At 39.4% G+C, this 18,486-nt stretch overlaps 1 protein-coding gene across 10 annotated transcripts in view; it reads right to left on the bottom strand.

Annotated features, from left to right (window-relative positions):
- PLCH2 (phospholipase C eta 2) overlaps window positions 1-18,486 on the bottom strand; it is a 498,290-nt gene that overhangs the window by 57,665 nt on the left and 422,139 nt on the right. For all 10 annotated transcript variants that reach the window (XM_075604867.1, XM_075604874.1, XM_075604869.1 and 7 more), the window contains 2 exons: window positions 12,562-12,720; window positions 11,584-11,619 (listed from right to left, as the gene is read on the bottom strand). In XM_075604867.1, coding sequence (XP_075460982.1) covers window positions 11,584-11,619; window positions 12,562-12,720 — 195 coding nt within the window. The remainder of the gene's footprint in view (window positions 1-11,583; window positions 11,620-12,561; window positions 12,721-18,486) is intronic.

Below are 18,486 nucleotides of genomic sequence, written 5' to 3'. Positions count from 1 at the left end.
TTTGCCAACTAAAATAACAAGCCTAGCTGTGCCTTGTTCTGCATGAGAAAGTGAACGGTTCAGCTACCACTGCTTCTGAACATTGCATAACTCACTGTGGGGGCACTCATTAAGAAACTTACTCGGAACCCGGACAATAAAAACATCCAGAAAATGTAACACGATGACACTTTATACATAGATAAAAGTCTTCAGGGTTTCATAAGTCAACCAGCGAGTAACAGAACTCCACACTGCCAACACATTATTAAATATATTCATAATAATGATGGAATGAGCTGCAGGGGGATTAGGCTAATTTCAAATTGACTTTGCTATTCATTTTGCGCTTCTGAGATTCTTTGCAGGCTCGAAAACACTTTAACAAATAATTATATATTATAGGTCACAGTATTAAGCATGATATTTTAAGACTATATATTTGATACATTATAATACAACATACCTATTTACTTTATGTTTTTTAATTGCCCAGAATAGTATGATAACAGACTTTTATACATTTCTAAGGGAATATTAAAGTATCACAACTCCTGTGGTGCAGCAAAGACTTTGTAATTCTTAGGTTTTAATATTATTATATTTGCTTCCCAAACAGCAGATAGTTTTGCATTTCAAGTGATAACCGTTGATAATTTAGCTCCAGTTTTGCATCTGTAGCTATAAAATGTGTAAAATACAGCAATGCACAGCCAAATAAAGCAATTAATTCATTGCAGTATGAAGGAACGCTGGGATATATAATAATGGGGATGATAATACACATTCCAGTAACTGACTAGAACGAAGGGGAAAAAAAATATTACATATATATATATATATATATATATATATATATATATATATATATATATTCATAAATATTCCACCGTTTTATAGACAAAGCAATGCTAACGAGTACAAGTTTCTGTTGTACATTACAGACAGACTATTCTACTGTGTACCACCAGGGTGTGCTGTGTCTTTACACACCAGCTATATCTGCAGAAATATTCAAGTACACTGCACCATACAAACTTATTAAAGTTATATTCCATACTATAATTCAGAAAGTTTGTTTGTTTGTTTTTGTTTGTTTGTCCGGCTATACAAACCCGCGCACTTAACCCTAGAGCCACCAAACTTGGTACTGTATGCTCTCTAATAGGATCAAAAGGAAGAGTGTAGGTGGGGTTTTGGTATGTTTGGCCAATAGCTTTGGGTAGCCCCCAAACAAATGTTCATGAAAACGTCGTTTTTTTTTTTTTTTTTTTACTGTAGCTCTTCAGGGAATTGTTAGATTAACTTCAAATATGGAATGTAGGTACATATTTGGATGAGACAGTCGGTCCACAAAGTAATGGTTCAATACGTCCGGTTCTAAAGCGGTTTACTTAATTTTATGAGTCGTTACGATTTCTCTAAGCAAGTCAACCACTGGGTATTATACCTGGTAGGCTATATATCTGGCACGTGACATCAGAATGAGTCAGATAGCTATAAAGTTTACCCAGAAAGCAGAGAAAGTAAGAAGCTGGAGAGACAGAAAGAAAAAGAAAGACAGAAAGAAAAAGAAAGACAGAAAGAAAAAGAAAGAGACAGAAAGAAAAAGAAAGAGACAGAAAGAAAAAGAAAGAGACAGAAAGAAAAAGAAAGAGACAGAAAGAAAAAGAAAGAGACAGAAAGAAAAAGAAAGAGACAGAAAGAAAAAGAAAGAGACAGAAAGAAAAAGAAAGAGACAGAAAGAAAGAGACAGAAAGAAAGAGACAGAAAGAGAGAGAGAGAGAGAGAGAGAGAGAGAGAGACACAGAGACACAGAGAGAGAGAGAGAGAGAGAGACACAGAGAGAGAGAGACACAGAGAGAGAGAGAGACAGAGAGAGTAGGAGAGGAGAGATGATGTTGGTTTCTCAGGCCTCGATCAGGGTGCCGACTTCGGAGAGGTGGCGTGGTTACGTGCGCACGGACGTACGAAACAATGCATTTAAAGTTAATTGTGGTTGTCAGGGTAGCAGCTACCCTGTCGCCGAAGTACGGAGTTGACGCTTGCTACAGTTGCAATAAACAACCCAAGTTGTTTTTTCAAGCTGCAGCAGCGTCACTGGTACTTCGGCAGCCAATTAAATCATTCTTGAAAATGATTTCAACAGTTCAACACCAATCCCTAACCTCAAGTCTGTCGCCCCGCCTCCAGCAAGCTTGAAAAGGTCTGCTGGGGATGATGTGCACACATCGCCCAGCAGACTGCCACGCGGACGCGCACCCTCCACCTCCTGTCTCTGGCACCCTGAACTCAGCCTTAGAATTCCCAAGCAATGACGGGTACTTTCAGCTCGTTATACAGAAACAGTGCTTTTACTGTTCACATCTCTGCGGCTCTGCAATATTAACCCTTCTGTTGACAGAGGGGCGTGCAACGCATTGTTTTGGGTCCCTTTAGCAAACAAGGAAGTCGTTAATCTACGCACACCCCAGAAAGGGCCAGGTTGACTGAACTTTATTTTTTCCCCATAAGGAATAAACGTCACATATACTTTTTAACGCTCATCACTAACTTTTACACTCATAATGCACCGGAGAGGCTAATCATGGTTGCTCACAGCAGACCAATACTGTACCATAACCAGGTATTCCAGTGGCTTAATTGCTAATGAGGAAAATAGCAGTAAAAGATGAAATAAAGCAAAGCAGATAACGGTCTCTCATTTGATTGATAAAACCCATGCGAGTATTTTATTACAACCTGGTGCTTATTTGTTGGTCTCAACACTAAAGTAATTTGAAGAAAGCCATTGCAATTAGCTTTGCATAGCTCTTTCTACCCCTGTAGGAAGAGCTTTTTTTTTTTGCATGTGCTCGGCACATTTCTGTCTGCTGGGAGTGGTAATTGCCAATTTAATGTGTCCCAATCTCGCTGAAATGATGCAAGCGCTCTCTGAATATTTGTGGTCTTCATCTTACCCTTTCAGTGCTGGAGACAAACACACATACAGCTAGATCTGCGAGCTTCAACCAGCTTAGACGCTCAATTGATGTATTATTTGCAGGAATAGAAAAAGGTGTTACATTGCCTACTATAATTTATATTAGGTCATGAGCTGTACTTTCACGCCCTGGTCTTTTAGAAGCTGTATAAAATGTTATAATCAGTACAAGGCTGTGAGGCATTGGGATCGTAGAGTTGTGTTACCCTTCATAATCAATTTTAGATTTACAGTGTCGAATTGATGCGGCCTAGTCAAAACATTTTGAACTCCATGGTTCTTTATGAATAATGCATATGTGATCTAATGTTCCTTTCTATGAATGAAAGATGTGCTGCAACAGAAATAATGAATAATGAATCATGAAATCAGACTTCGGTTGAAACATTTTTGCTCGGCAGCTCTTTCCCAGTGAATTTTAAAGTTACAAATAGGTAACATTTGGTGTGAAGCCTATTAACCCATTCAATATTTGGAGGCTTTTTGCAACAGTGGACTGTCTGTCTGTTAACCCTTCCTTGTGTCTACCCTTTCCCTATGACTATGGAAACCACACGTGCCGATTACCTGTATGGCTCACAGGAGGCCTAATCCTCTGCTGCTGGGAGCCTGGGGTGATCTCCTTCTGCCTAAGTACAGCGCTTCCACCTGATCAGGGATCCCAGCACAGCGGGATAACCCTCACAGAAACCAATTACAGTGAATAATATATACAGATTATATATATATATATATATATATATATATATATATATACACACACATACAAAAACACAAAAAAGAAAGCGCCCGATCCTAGTGCAATATGTCCAAAAAAGTATCCAATATTATATGGATCAGTAGTAAAATCTTGCTGCAAACAGGAACATGCTGCCTTCCACGGGGAATTCATTGGTTCCCTGTGGAAGGCAGCATGTTCCTGTTTGCAGCAAGATTTTACTACTGATCCATATAATATTGGACTTTTTTCATCAGTTCATGCAATTGTATTATCAATTTATTGTTTTATTTTGTTCGTTTTCATTATTTCCCTTGTCCTATCCACTGGTGGTATATGCTACTCTATTCAGTTTTATATATACCAGCAATATATAGACATACATTTAATATATATTTTTTTTTATGTAATTATATATATATATATTTTTTTTATATTTGATCTTGTTTGTCGCATCATCCGGTTGATATCTATTATATCCTATAGTAATTGGTTCATATAACTATTATATTGTTATACCTTTTAGCTGGGGATTGGTTCACTTTATAAGGCGCAGTCTTATTTGTTATATATATACATATATATGTATATATATATACACACACACACACTTTACTAATACACGCACATATCAATATAATACAACAACACCCAACACAGTATCCCAACATTCCGGCGTGGTTCCCCCAAAGTACTGAGGTTTCCATAAGGCAGTCCCACCCAAAGTGTATATGTGGAGTAGCGCTACCCCTGTGTATCTCGTTGGTGCCCTTGTAATACCTCCCTGGGCATTCATGTACCCAGGTGTCACCTTCGGGCAAGGGATCAGTCTAATTAATATCCCACTCTCGCAAATCCCCTTCTCATCTTATCCAGTCCACCGAGTGGGGCGAGCTCCAGCTGGAGGAGTGTCTCACCGTTAGAGTCTATAGTGTGGCCTGCGCTCTCAGTATGAAAAAAGTCTCCCGCCCGCAGTTTGCGCACTCTTGATTTATATCAATATAAAACATGTATATTTTCAATGTCCGTCAAATCTCGTTTCCAAGGAAAAACTGTAATATTTATTGTTTATCTCCTTAAATTTACTTGTAATTATGCAATACTCCCCACACAGCAAAAAAACTGGAAAATCTTAGAAATCAAAGTATTCACTTACACAAAAAGTAAGCGCGATATATCAGGTGCAAAAAAATAAATGTATAGAATGAATGAAGAACGTACAAAAAGGTTTGTTTAAAAACCTACATATAAGAAATGTATCCATATATTAATGAAGAGTATTATGGAATGCACCTTTAAAAGAATAAAATGCTCTCTAGTCCATACTAAACAGCCCTTTTGTCTGCTTGAATGAATGCATCTTTAATTCCCAAAGTAGTTTTCTAAGGGAAAACACCACCAAGCCATGTTTGCAGTGATATTAATGGAAATCTACTCTATAGCACAGTGGTGTCTATAATGGTCTGCGACAGAATTTTGACCGGCCTGCAGAGGATCGGGGCCCATCTCCCACACCCCTCCCGGGCCAATTCCTCTGCGCCCTGCCTGTCCCCTAGTAGGCACTGGAAGTAACTCCCCTGCCCGAGGCCATCCGAGCTCTGCAGCTTCAGACACTGCCTGGGACCCCCTCCATGGTAACATTCTCAGAGGATGTGGAGTTGAGAGATGTGGAGTTGCGCGGGAGGGGAGTTTGAGCGTGAAAAGGGGGGGATTGAGTGAGATAGAGATGGGGGGATTGAGTAAATGTAAAACATTATTTGGGAGATTTTATATATATATATATATATATATATATATATATATATATATATATATATATATATATATATGTGTGAGTGTGTGTGTGTGTGTGTGTGTGTGTGTATATATACACACACACATATATATATACACACACACACACACACACACACAGAGATCAACCCACTTATAACGCTGTGCTTGGGGTCCAAAGAATCACATCGCGCAATAAGCGGACCGCGTTAGAAATAATGTACAATTGTATGTATTGTACAATAAAGTATTTAAGATACCTATAATCATTTTTATAAAAAATTGGGAGCTACGCTTGCATCGCGTTATAAGCGGATCCGCGTTGTAACGGATTTCGTTATAACGGTGTTGAGAGATTTATAGATATAGATATATAAATATACACACACACACACACACACACACACAGTAGCATGTTTAAAACGTCAGCCCTAGTATTAACTGGTCCTCCAATTTTATTTTTGTTGGTCCCCTAAAGATAAAAGGTTGGAGACCGCTGCTATAGCAGATCTTGGTTACTGACATGGAGATTAAAACTTCTATGGAAAAGCCAATGCCTCAAACTATTTCTACTTGAGAACCCTCTGTGAAATCTTGGGCCGGGCTCTTCATTAAATCACAGGCATCTGTTTCAGCTTTATCTTTTTATTCCATTACCAGCGAAGGAAGAAAAACATGTCTAAATCCTCTGTCCAGCTGTCCTTTACAATTCATTGCAGCCTTAATTTGGCATTATGGAGGAATGCAGCTCCAATTTCTAGCGTTCTACATCTGAAGTTGGTAACTTCCTTCACAAAAAATATAGAATGTCGTTTTAATGAAAACATTGTTTTTAATACACTCCATTAACTAAGAAGTATTTATCTACAGAATTTTCTCTTGAAAGAGTTTAATGATTACACTATTGCTAAGAGATACACGATGAAAAATGCCTGTGTGTAATTTTAATGGCAAAAATACGGGTTGTTGTCCACTTGGCTTTCATTATACAGAAGTACAGTACCATATACAAATACTTTCTGGGCAAGCTACCCAGCTACCTGAACAAGCTCCTCACCCCTACCACATGCAGTACCTATCACCTGAGATCAGACTCCAAAAGACTATTCATGGTCCCAAGACTCAACAAAGTATCCGGACGTTCCTCCTTCTCCTTCCGTGCACCCCAAAACTGGAACAACCTACCAGAGACTCTCATATCCACCACCAGCTTAAGTTCTTTCAAATCTAAGGCTGTCTCACACTTTAATCTGGTCTGTAACTGTTTCATACGCTCATAATATATATTTTCTTTAACTGTGCATGCAATGTCTTGTATATAAATGTATACCTTGTTCATTTATGTAACTGTATTTGTAACCATGTATTATTTGTTTTACTCTGTGCCCAGGACATACTTGAAAACGAGAGGTAACTCTCAATGTATTACTTCCTGGTAAAATATTTTATAAATAAATAAATAAAATAAATAATATCATAATTACACATAATATGAAACTCCTCTCTTGTCCCTGTACAGGGAATTGAATGGTGCAAGAAGTACCGAATTTGTATCTAAAGCCCTCTCCCGCCTTAAACCTTTTTCACTGACTGCCCCACACCTCTGGAATGCCCTTCCCCTCAGTACCCGACTAGCACCCTCTCTATCCACCTTTAAGACCCACCTTAAGACACACTTGCTTAAAGAAGCATATGAATAGCACTGTGGACATTCTGAACACATGATACATAAAGCTTGGCCCCCTGCAGATGCACTTACCAGAACTCCCTCCTACTGTCTCTGTACTTTCTCCCTACCTAGCAAATAGACTGTAAGCTCCTCGGGGCAGGGACTTCTCTTCCTTAATGTTACTTTTATGTCTGAAGCACTTATTCCCAAGACCTGTTATTTATATTATCTGTTAATTATTTGATTACCACATGTATTACTACTGTGAAGCGCTATGTACATTAATGGCGCTATATAAATAAAGACATACAATGCAATACAACCAAAGTACTGTATGCCCCTGCTAGAATTGGCAAAGAGAATTTCAGTGCGCACCATAAACAAAGATAGAAGTGATACCTTAAATAGCTGGCTCGTGGTTAAAAAGTTTGAAGCTTTCAGGACCACAAAAGTTCCGTTCTTCAGGCAGATGTTTTCAGGTACAAGATCGCCTGAGGAAGGGACCTCTGTGGTCTTGAAAGCTTGCATTCTTTTTATCCACAAGTTAGCTATCAAAGGCATCACATCTAAATGACCTTACTGTTCATGTATTCTATGGCTAACCCGGTACCATCCTCTATATGTGTTCCCCATGACGCTGCATTAGTGAGGATTGTATGTAATATTATTAACACCTTCAATGCACAATGCGTTGAAGGCCCTCCTGGCAATACATGGGTTAATATGTTAAACAAACAACGTACTGCTCTGAAAAATGGAACAAAACCACTGGCAAAACACCAGTTGTATTTTAAACTTCCTTAATGTTGGATATGCCACCATTGTACGGCACAGCTCATTCTTCCAGCAGCGAATGAGTCCAGCACTTGGTGATTTAAAATGACTCTTGCCTCATTACTGTGAGCTGAGATCTTCCAGCACCATTTCATAAGCCCAGGAGAAATGCAGTCAGTTCTAATTCTGAATGCTTTGGAATGAAGCCATAAGCTGCCCATAGTAATACACTGCAGGCTATGTATCTCATTTGCAACTCATTTACAGCGCCCAGCATCTTTAGAGCAAATGTGTTGTAGATAAGAGATTTAAAAAATAAAATAAAAATTAAAACTCTTGCTCCCAACTTTCAGCGGATGATGCATGAGGACATGGACGCGAGATATCCAGGTCACTTGTAATACACATGCAGACAGTTTTATTTTTAACCATAGGATAATGTGCAGGTTTTATTCTCGCACATTAGCATATAGCTTTCTGCCCATAACAAATTCCCATATACAGCAAAATGATTGTAAATAGTCTGCACAATCTTCTATGCTAAACACTTGGACCTGATCCATTCCCAGCAGTTGCGAGGGGGGAGTGCGCAGAGAGAGGGAGTAATACAATGCAGTTTAATCCTTGTGCATTGTAGAATGTTGGTTATATTGAGCCATTTATTATCAATGCTCAATTGCACTGGGAAGCATCACTACGTCCTTATTTACATATCCAGAGTACCACCCTTTGTAATTTTATTTCCGCACTGTACACAGTAACACTAATTTGTACGCACTTAAACCTCTGTATAAAAGTTGGAAAAGCCATTTGCTTATAATATCCCGTAGCTTACAGGAGGAACATGTTTTGGAGAATAGCAGACAGGTGCTTGTCAGGGGCTGCATGCAGGGCGTCAGCCTACGGCCACAGTGCCGCAAGGCAGGGCGTCACGGTACGCAGGTCAGCCCCTCCATGGCGGGGCGGCAGCCTCTGGCCACTGGGGTACCAGTTGGAACGGTATGCAGGTCGGCCCCCCATGGAGGGTGGCAGCCTCCGGCCACTGTGGCGCAAAGCAGGGCATCACGGTACGCAGGACGGCCGCCCACAGCTCCCGCGAGCGGTGTAGCGGTAGGATTACCAGCCGCCTAATCGGCAGGTGCAAGGAAACCAGGACGGCCGCATAAGCCAGGCAGTCGGCAACCCCTCTTGCCCCCGGAAGAACACATCTACCGCCCCGGCAGCAACCAGCCGGGCCCCGGCAATTCTGAAACCCAGCTTCAACCACGGCCTGGGTCATTGGCACTGCAGCAGGTCCGTCATCGGGGGAGAAATGTCTCTTCCCACGCACATTTGTCAATTGGTCCCGTGCATTCAGAATCCTGGCTGGGGTTATCGGAGAGAAGGCCCCCCAACTTATGTTCGGCCCCCTTTTTTAAATACTTGAATATGTTTGGGCATGCCCACCAGAGGCACGGCGGTATTGGCTGGTGGACTCATGATGTAAAGTTTAGGCAGATAATGGCTTTGCACAAAGGTAAAATATCATGGAACATGAGAGATGGACCTTTGGATTGGTGGAAGAAGGTGAATAGAGCAGTAGGCAAGTACGTGGCGCAGTGCAGGGCTTGAAAAGCGGACATTCGAATGGCGATCCTAGGTCAGGGGGGTTACTCAGGGCTGATGGGGTACACAGGTCAGATATCGGGATAGACCTGTTTAGCAACGGTTTGCAGGAGGGCTTGGAGAGGGTTCTGGCGTGGTTGGCGGTACGGGCCTAGTTTAAGGGGGGTTAAATAGGCCCATCGGTGGTGGCTCTTAGGGGGTAACTGTTTGTTCTTGCCAGACTGGAAGCTGGGCCGTTTGAGCCTGGGGGGAGTACGAGTGGGCAGGTCAGTTACCCATGACCTCGAGATCCCACTCACGTAGTGGACACGAGGTCAGCGGTTCGAGGGCCGGCTGGCTGTACCCTCCCCCTCCTGTCAAAGGAGCACTCTGGCAGGGAGTGGCTTTAACCCCTCTTAGGTTTCTGTATAAATAAATAGCCGCGACCATTTTACCTCCAGTTCCCGTTTCCTGTCTTTATTCATACATGTGGGTACAGGGTGTGGGAGAGGGGAACCGCCTGGCAGCCTCCCTGGTCAAGCTGTTTCGACCTTCTGGGTCTCATTAGAGTACTTGCTATACACTTTACGATGGAGGGTTTTTCGTCACCTTTTTCACCAACCATAATTTATCTATTTGTGGTGAAACCTACCTAGCTATAAAATTGCGAAGCCAGTACAACCAGCCTCACACTGATGAGACCCAAAGGGTACATATATATAGCAACTGTATTTTAGATCAATTTGTACATACTGTAATGTACAGACGAGCCAACGAGTATTCTAACACTTGCCTTAAACTAGACAGGTACATGCTGGGTACATTTCAGTGACATGTATGCAAAGGCTAATTGCCCATCGGATTAACACAGCAGAGATTCCGGACAGTCCTATTCAGTTTGAATGGGACTGCAAGGGACCCCCGCAGTTAATCCAATGGGCCATTAGTCTGTCTGCAGAAATGTGTTAAATGTTGCAGCATGTACCCAGCATGTACCTGGGTCTTTTTGGAGATTGCCCCAGGTTTGTTTTAGAATAATTGTCGGCACTACAGTATCTTTACAACATACTTCAGGGAAAAGTAAACAAATTAGCATAGCATTGCCATATCTGATGTTGCCATTTTTGTGTTGACCATCTTCACAGTCCTGCAAATCACAGCAATAATGGATAACACATGGAAGTCTTTCCTCACTGTAAAACCGTCTCTATTGATGCTTGAATCGGGTTTCATGTCATTTAGTGTTTTAAAGCAGACACTACTGTATGATTTTGACAAGTTAGCAGTGAGCAATCTGTATTGCCACCAATTCATGAGGATCACAAAGTGTTAATTCACCTTTAACAATTCATGAAACTAAAATAGCACACATTCATATTTCTTCAAACTCTCCATTAACGGGAAGAAATCATTTTTCCTACTTCATTACCAAAGCCATTAATTTGCAAACAAGCATTGTGGAAGTGATACAGCTGGTTTGATTCCCATCGTTAAAAAGCTGCTCATAGAAAGCTTTGCTATCTAGCCATCAGGAACATAGGACATGCTGAATTGTTATTGCAAATCTGGGTAGACAATAAGTATTTAATCATGATTAAGGAAAAAGCCAAACTGCTATTAGTACTACACGCTAAATTATCTAAATTAGCCAGAAACTGCACTGCTACAAGTCTCATTATATTTCAAGATTAACTATGATCATAGAGCACTCCTTTGCATCATCCGTGGTTCTTGAAATGCTGAGAGCGAATTTAAAGGCAGGTCCTAACACTTTCAACATTAACCCCCCACCCCCCTAAACAACCACCATGTACAGTACTGCAGGTCAATGCATTGTTGATCCTTTCTGTTAGCCGTCTCAGTGTTGTTCATAGCTAAGCTCATGACAATTATTTAGCCGTTCATCATTACCAAGCATATTGTTTATCACGGTTATTATGATAGTTGTGTTCTGCTGTACATGCCCTTGCGATAAGGATGCAAATCCTGAAATCATTATGCCGTTTATCGAATAAAATGCCCCCTTTCCCCTCATACTTTAAAATGGAGGGATCAGAAAACCATTGCAGGGGGATTATATTGTGAATACTTTTTATGTCTTACCAAAGATCTTTCTCCTCCAGATCCAGAGCTACATTTCTGAAAAACACAATGCATATTACGTCTTAGTAAAAGAGCAATGTCATTATACTCACTATACATGACATTTTAAATGAGGTACAGTTACAAAGCATACAGTCTGACAAAGAGGCAAGTCAATAGAATAGGTGAACATCACTACTTGTATAAGTGAACTCGTGCACACATTTGAGGGTTATGCAATTAAAGCACTGGGATATGATGAAGTGCAGAGTGTGACCACACCAGTTTTTTCCCCTTAGGACATTATACTATAAAGTCTGAAACGGTCACTTAGGTAAAATGCCCGGGTCGGAAAATTGCCCAAATAGCACCCTCATAGAATATGCCCTTTCATATTGCATTGTTAAAATGGAAAAATACTCTATAAAAAAAATATTTGGAAACTTGTTAAACTTTTTATTGGACCAATAGGAGTTTTTTTTGGATGCAAGATAAAGAATTTGAGGCCTCAAAATTAGAGATGTGCAAATCTATTAACGTTCGGTTTGCAACCTGTTTAGTTATTTATATCATTTTTTTAATTTAGTAATTTCATTTAAGTTAATCAAAAAATATTACTCTGGTGCTTGCGGAAAATCAATAAGTCGCAACATTTTTGCCAGATTCCACAAAAGTCAGCAGCTTTCCCCAAATATATACAATAATGCCTTTTATATGCTGCTCGACTGCTTCATGGCATTTTTGCAAGCAGTGAAAGGCCAAAATTCGCCTGTTTCACAAACGTGAGCAAGTTTCATACATCTCTACCCAAAAAAGTAGCTAATTCCATTGTGGCCAAATGTTTAGGACCATCATTATTGCATTTATACAGCCAAACAGATATTCATACATTATTTCATAGAGCGATCCTAATACATGAAGAGGGATAGACTTTTTGAATGATACATTCCTTTTGCTCCTATGTTCAGCGGAGCATAAAAGTGTGAAAAAAAATTGCACCTTTTTTAAATCTGGTTTCTGGCCGCATTTCTCCGAGTGTGGCAGGTTGGTGACGGTAAAATTGTTGGGATCTTCACAGTCCCGGATTTTAGATTCCTTCATCAAGGAGTCAAGTTTCTTCTTGGCTATATTTTCCACTTGCTTTCTGTTGGTGGAAGCCTATAGATATGAAAACATATTGATGAAAAAATAAAAAAAGGAAGACTCATCTTGAATAAACTCATAAGCCAGTGCCATGTTCTGAAAACGATGCCTACTGTTCATCCTTTCCATCCTTTCACTGGTAACAGCTCATGCAATGCAGTTGAAGTCACAGGCATGGACTTCAGATACGCGATGAGAAGGGATATTACAGTACAATGTATGTGGAGATTACAGAGGCATCTTCTTAGCCATGTAATATTGTGTTTATTCTTAATGAATTATCTCAATTAAAACAGCCCGGAAATTAGTTTGTCTCAGAAAATTGCAACTGACCGACTTCTTTAGAATTTCTTGAAGACCAGTGTTTCCCATCAGAAATTCTAGACACCGTGAAGCTTCCAACAGATGTAGGCAATAGCAAAGAGGTCATAGTTTCTAGCACTGTTAATAGTAGTTCAAATAATTGCATATCACAATATGAGGCTCGGGAGCAACAATGGTCTAAACTGGTTACATAATTGACTTCATCATTTACCAATGTTTACTATCAAAGAAGGTTGTCACACAGTTATCAATAGGTGAGTGAATATTTCTAGGCAGAAGATTTGAAGCCAAGCAAAACATCTCAAGTCATATGGTTACTCAACCCATTGGAATGACTGCTTTATGAGGACTATTAGTGCTGCTGCACATTTTGCTCTGTAGATGACCAATTTAGTCAAAATGGTTTGACATACCTGGCTAAAAAACAAAAACGTAACATGCCCAAAAAACAATTTTGACACTCTTTTTGGTTTTGAGTTAACAAAACCAAAAAAATGATGGTGAAATATACTAACATGATATGGATTCAGATTTCAGTGTGATTTCAGCACTCAGAAAATTGGCTTCCAGCTAGAAGGAAATTGACTTCTAATAGAAAATTAAATCCATTCTATTTTACTTTGTAATTGCAAAGCTGATTTGAAGCTATCAAGTTATTAGCCTTAGCGTAACTCCCATCCTGAAAAATGTTACATCTGCCGATAATGCGCCTTGGTGAACTTTCATTTTATAATGATATTTTGTAAAATTTTCTCTTCCTGAAATTGACTTATCTGACAGCTGTACTAGATCCCAATTAAATACAGTAGAATGTAAACTTTTACTAAATTGCCGGTACATTTGCTTTTATAGAAGTACCAGAATAAAAGCAACAACATAATATCCCCGATTAATCAATAAAAAGAATAGTAATATTGTTCAGAGAATGAATGTAGGTACTCTAAGCAGCGTTTCACAGACACAAATAAACAAAGTGCCCAGCCTAATGAATATTTATATGAAATGTTTATCCAAATCGGAGTATTCAATTATAAGCCATCACAGAAAAAAGTACAGTAGAATCAGCCATCCATACAGAGAGCAAAATGCTAAGTTTGTTTGGTTTGTCATTTTGCAGCGAGCATTTTGAAATGGAGACTACTTTAATGGGATTTGTTACTACGTTCTGTTGAACAATGCAACAGCATCATTATTTTCAATTGCAAAGCTCTTGGAATCTGACACGGTCAAGATGAAGTCTTAAGGAATGGCTTTTGTAGCATATTGCGGTCAGATTGAATTCTTGTCGTATATTAAGTTTTCCGATTTTCAGAATTTACTACCACGTGCAGCTTATGAACTCCACAAAAGAAAACTAGAGGCAGAAACATGCCATTGAGTTAGGTTGTCAAAACCCAGCAAAATGAATCTCATCTTGTAGAAGAGATATACAGTACAGTACCATATGGAACACTCATCTTTTTAGCAATATGTCACAGTGTCTAAGATTATATTAGTTTAGAGAACAAATCTCTCAATTGCCAAATATTGATTGAAAACCATGAAGAGATTGAAATGTATATTAGGTTAATGTACAGAGCAGTGATGTACTGTAATTATCTCCACAGCATAAGATTAATGTGAAAACCCAGCCACAAAAATATCTCACGGTCCCAGGCAGTAGAAAGAAGTTCTCTCGTATCCAAGGCAGAAGAAATACGTTATTATAATCTATATCTATTATAAAACTGACAGACTAAAGCTTCTAAAACACAAGCATTATACACAAAGCCAACAACTGCATCTGAAATCACACTTTGTTACCAAAGTGTAGCTGTCTATGCTGGGAAAGAACAGTTTCAGTTACTGAAGTGAAAAACGGTTTATGAGTTTATACAGGAGGGCAGCGTCTGTGCTATCAAGAACTAGATCAAATATAGTACTTCCTGATTCTGAAGCACAGGCAGTTCATGTCTATATCATGGGTAATTAAGCTTTCTTTTTGCAAGGTTGCGCTTAATACTTTTTTTTTTTTTTACAATACAGTATATCATGTAGACGGCAAATGGTGTATTTGTTCAAGACATAGTAGGGCCAACACACATTATTCTAAAGTAATAGAGCTGTAACCGGGTTATTTGCCAAGTTCTCTTAGGCCTGCAAAAAATATGCACACCTCTATTCCTTTAAGGCACTTAGTTGTGGTTTTTCAGAAGATACTTGCGATACCTTTTAATGGACCAAAATGTGAATCTTACAAGGTTTTCCTGTGCACAAGCTTTCCAGACTGATGAAGAGACCTCTGCAGGACCTCCTGTATGATTAATATGTTTGTCCGTTAAAAAAGTATAACAACCTAAAAAATATCTTGCGCTCTCTGGGACCAATATAGCTACAAGCACAAAGCACTACTAATTGGTTTTAATTAGAATATTGAAATAGTATGTCCCTTTATGTTTAAAGCCAGGTACCTGACGCATAGTCCAAGATGTATTCAAATCACGCATTGATGCTTCTGTTCAGATGTGTCCCTCCCTCAAGAAAACAAATCTAATTTTCTGACCTTGATGGACAAACTATTTGGATAGCTAGGCTAAAAAAATAATTTACATTTGAGAATATATTCTCTATATTTGATGAATTCTGGGCTCTCAGCGATTTAAATAGAAATGCCATCTGAAAGCAAGCTGTGCTTAGTTTGCAATTTCAATCTAATTCACCTCAGTAACCGTTTACACATTTTCCCATCAAGTTCAGCATTTGGTAACATGATTGATTTCTGCTGTTTACGCCCCGCCGTCGCTGGGTGGGCCTGCAAGCAATGCTTCACAAGGATTGCAGACACCTCTAGCAGCGAAGGAGCTATGGTTCGCTTTTCAGTGACATGATTGGGCACAGGTGTACGGTACCTTCCACTTCATATACGCATGCAACGATGAGCAGGAGAAAAAGACAGACAAACCAGAAAAGCAAAAGTCAAACACATTTCTTATTAATAGCTAAATGTATACAATTATTAGAATTATCAGCCCACTAAGAGAAACAGGAATTATTTAAAGATCACGAGGGGACAATATTGCATAGCTGTTTGCTACCAAATTGGTTTAAATACAGCAAGTGCTGTTACAGGTGCAGTACCATCAACGGTATTTTTGTAGGGAAGCAGGTGCTGAACCTTAAGCAAAGCAAAATGATATGCTCTAAAAAAAATAATGGAGTCAAACGGGGTGTATCAGGTCCCCGTTACTATTCCAGACCCATTTGAAATTACTTCCCAAACCACATGGAGTATTGTTGATTGACCCCTAAAAAAAACCCCAAAAAAGGATCAGTTCCTGTGAGTTCCTCCACAAAAATAGTCCTGGGAACCATGAACTTTGCCTTTTGTAATTTCACTTTGCACAGGCGAGTCTTGGTCAGTCCTCGGCTTCATGGTAACTGGCATTAAACAAACCTGAAAAATTATACAGGAGACATCTTTCCTATAAATATTGGAACACGAGGTATGGCAAAGGGAAAAACAAACAACAGATGCAGAGGACTTTGCTAGGCAAACACAACAATCTGCTGAAATAATGGTTAACGGTGTGAGTGTGTGCACTTAGTATTACACAGCAGCCTCGTGTGGAACTCCAGCACAGCAGTGGCTGCACTGCCTTGTATTAATCTTTTTCACCTGGTGTTGAGAAAGACCTTTGGCATGGAGTTGGTACAATATCTTTGTCTAGGCATGAATGGAACCATTTGGTACAATGGCTACAAATTCATTGAGCATGAAAACCAACCTGATCTTTGTCTCTCACAGTGTACTACTAAATAAAAAATGTGCATCTTCTCTGTTGACCTGCATAAAGAGTTATGCTCACTGAAAGCAGTTTTTATGCTGCACTCCGGCACAGCAAGTGGTTCGACAAAATCAGGTTATTTATGTTTAACACACTTGAGTCCTGCTCAAACTAGAAAGTAAAGGACTAACACTGAAAAGCCCCACTCTCACACCTTTCACAGAACGCCACACAGAAAAAAGCATGACTCCCTACGGACTACATTGATGTCAAATTGTGTAAGACAGCTGGTAAAGCACACAGAATATCAGGTGCCTGGGCAGGTTATTACTGGTTATTACCTTGTTCACATTGTGAATGGGAGGAAAAGTGCTATATCTGATCTCTGGAGACCTGGGTGTTTTACATATGGTATTTAGGAAGAAACACTGGTATTCTTCTGGTAAGAATACAGAGGCACCTATAGATTTCTCACTGATACAAAGGCTGCTGCGGACCAGATCACTTAGTACAGTATATGCAGGTTCTTGGCTTCTTTTACTAAACCAAAAGCTTAGTGCTGTTAGTCAAATCTCCCAAGACTGATTTGTTGTAATAAAGGGAGACAACGGGAGACCATTTCAAAATATGAACATTTAGCAAATTGCCCAATAACCACAATCATCATAACCATGGTCAAAGTGGACTTTTGTCTAGAAGAAGAAAAAAAAACAAGTAATATTTAGGGAGATTCAAACTGAACATTAATAACTTGATTTGTCTCTATGATTGCATAGGACAGTGACGCATTTCAGATTTTCTAAAGTGATGTAATTTTAAACAAGATCCACATTTGAATACTGCCAGAGGGCCCAGCACCACATTGTTAAGCAATGTATTGTTCTACCCTCTGGTAGTGAAGGACAAATTCAAATCAGCCATTAATTAGGAGTTACAGTGTACTGACAATAATTGAACATGTTTCCTTGAAGTTAGTTGTGATGCAGGTCTTAACTTCCCAGTACTACTACAACTTTGTTCAAATTATGATATTGTTAAGGATTACTGGTATGTGTGTGTATAAACATGATATATAGGAATCTTCTTAAAGCAATAGGACATGTTATGGGAGCCTGACCTTTCTAAAACTACAGGGCCAGTTTACCTCATGCAGGTTAATAAATAAATATTGGCCACCTGTAGGACCAGATTAGACGATATTAACATATGTTCTGCTTCCCTTCCCCCAACTCATTACATGTAAGTACCCAAACAGCTTTCAGATGAGCAGATCTGTGTTTTAGAGAAGAGCTTAGGGGATCTATGTCCTATTGCCAAGTCATTAAGCCACCAGCCCTCCTGTCCAATCAAGATCAATCAGAGATGAGGTCTGTTTCAGATTGGATTTGGTTGGGAGGGAAGAACACTGAAAGAAAATGATACATGGAAGTGCAGGGTGTGCAGAGAGACCAGAGAGGCTTGGTGTGAGCATGAAAGTTATAGCAGTTGCTGAATGACAACGTGCCACCATCAATAAACCAGAAAGAAACTTAATAGATAGGGCTCTCCATAGTGTGTAAATGGGTGACCACATTCTCCATAAACCGTGAAACATGTTGGACTTTAATAACAAAGATTTAGTTTTATTTATATTTTTTAATTAGTAGAACTATCTTAAGTGATGCTAGTTTTATTGTAGTTCTTTGAATGTGAA

The sequence above is a fragment of the Ascaphus truei genome, chromosome 6 (assembly GCF_040206685.1).
Source record: "Ascaphus truei isolate aAscTru1 chromosome 6, aAscTru1.hap1, whole genome shotgun sequence".
Taxonomy (NCBI): Eukaryota; Metazoa; Chordata; class Amphibia; order Anura; family Ascaphidae; genus Ascaphus; species Ascaphus truei.
Note: the sequence above shows the minus strand (reverse complement) of the source record. Positions and strands in the feature narration are given on the sequence as shown.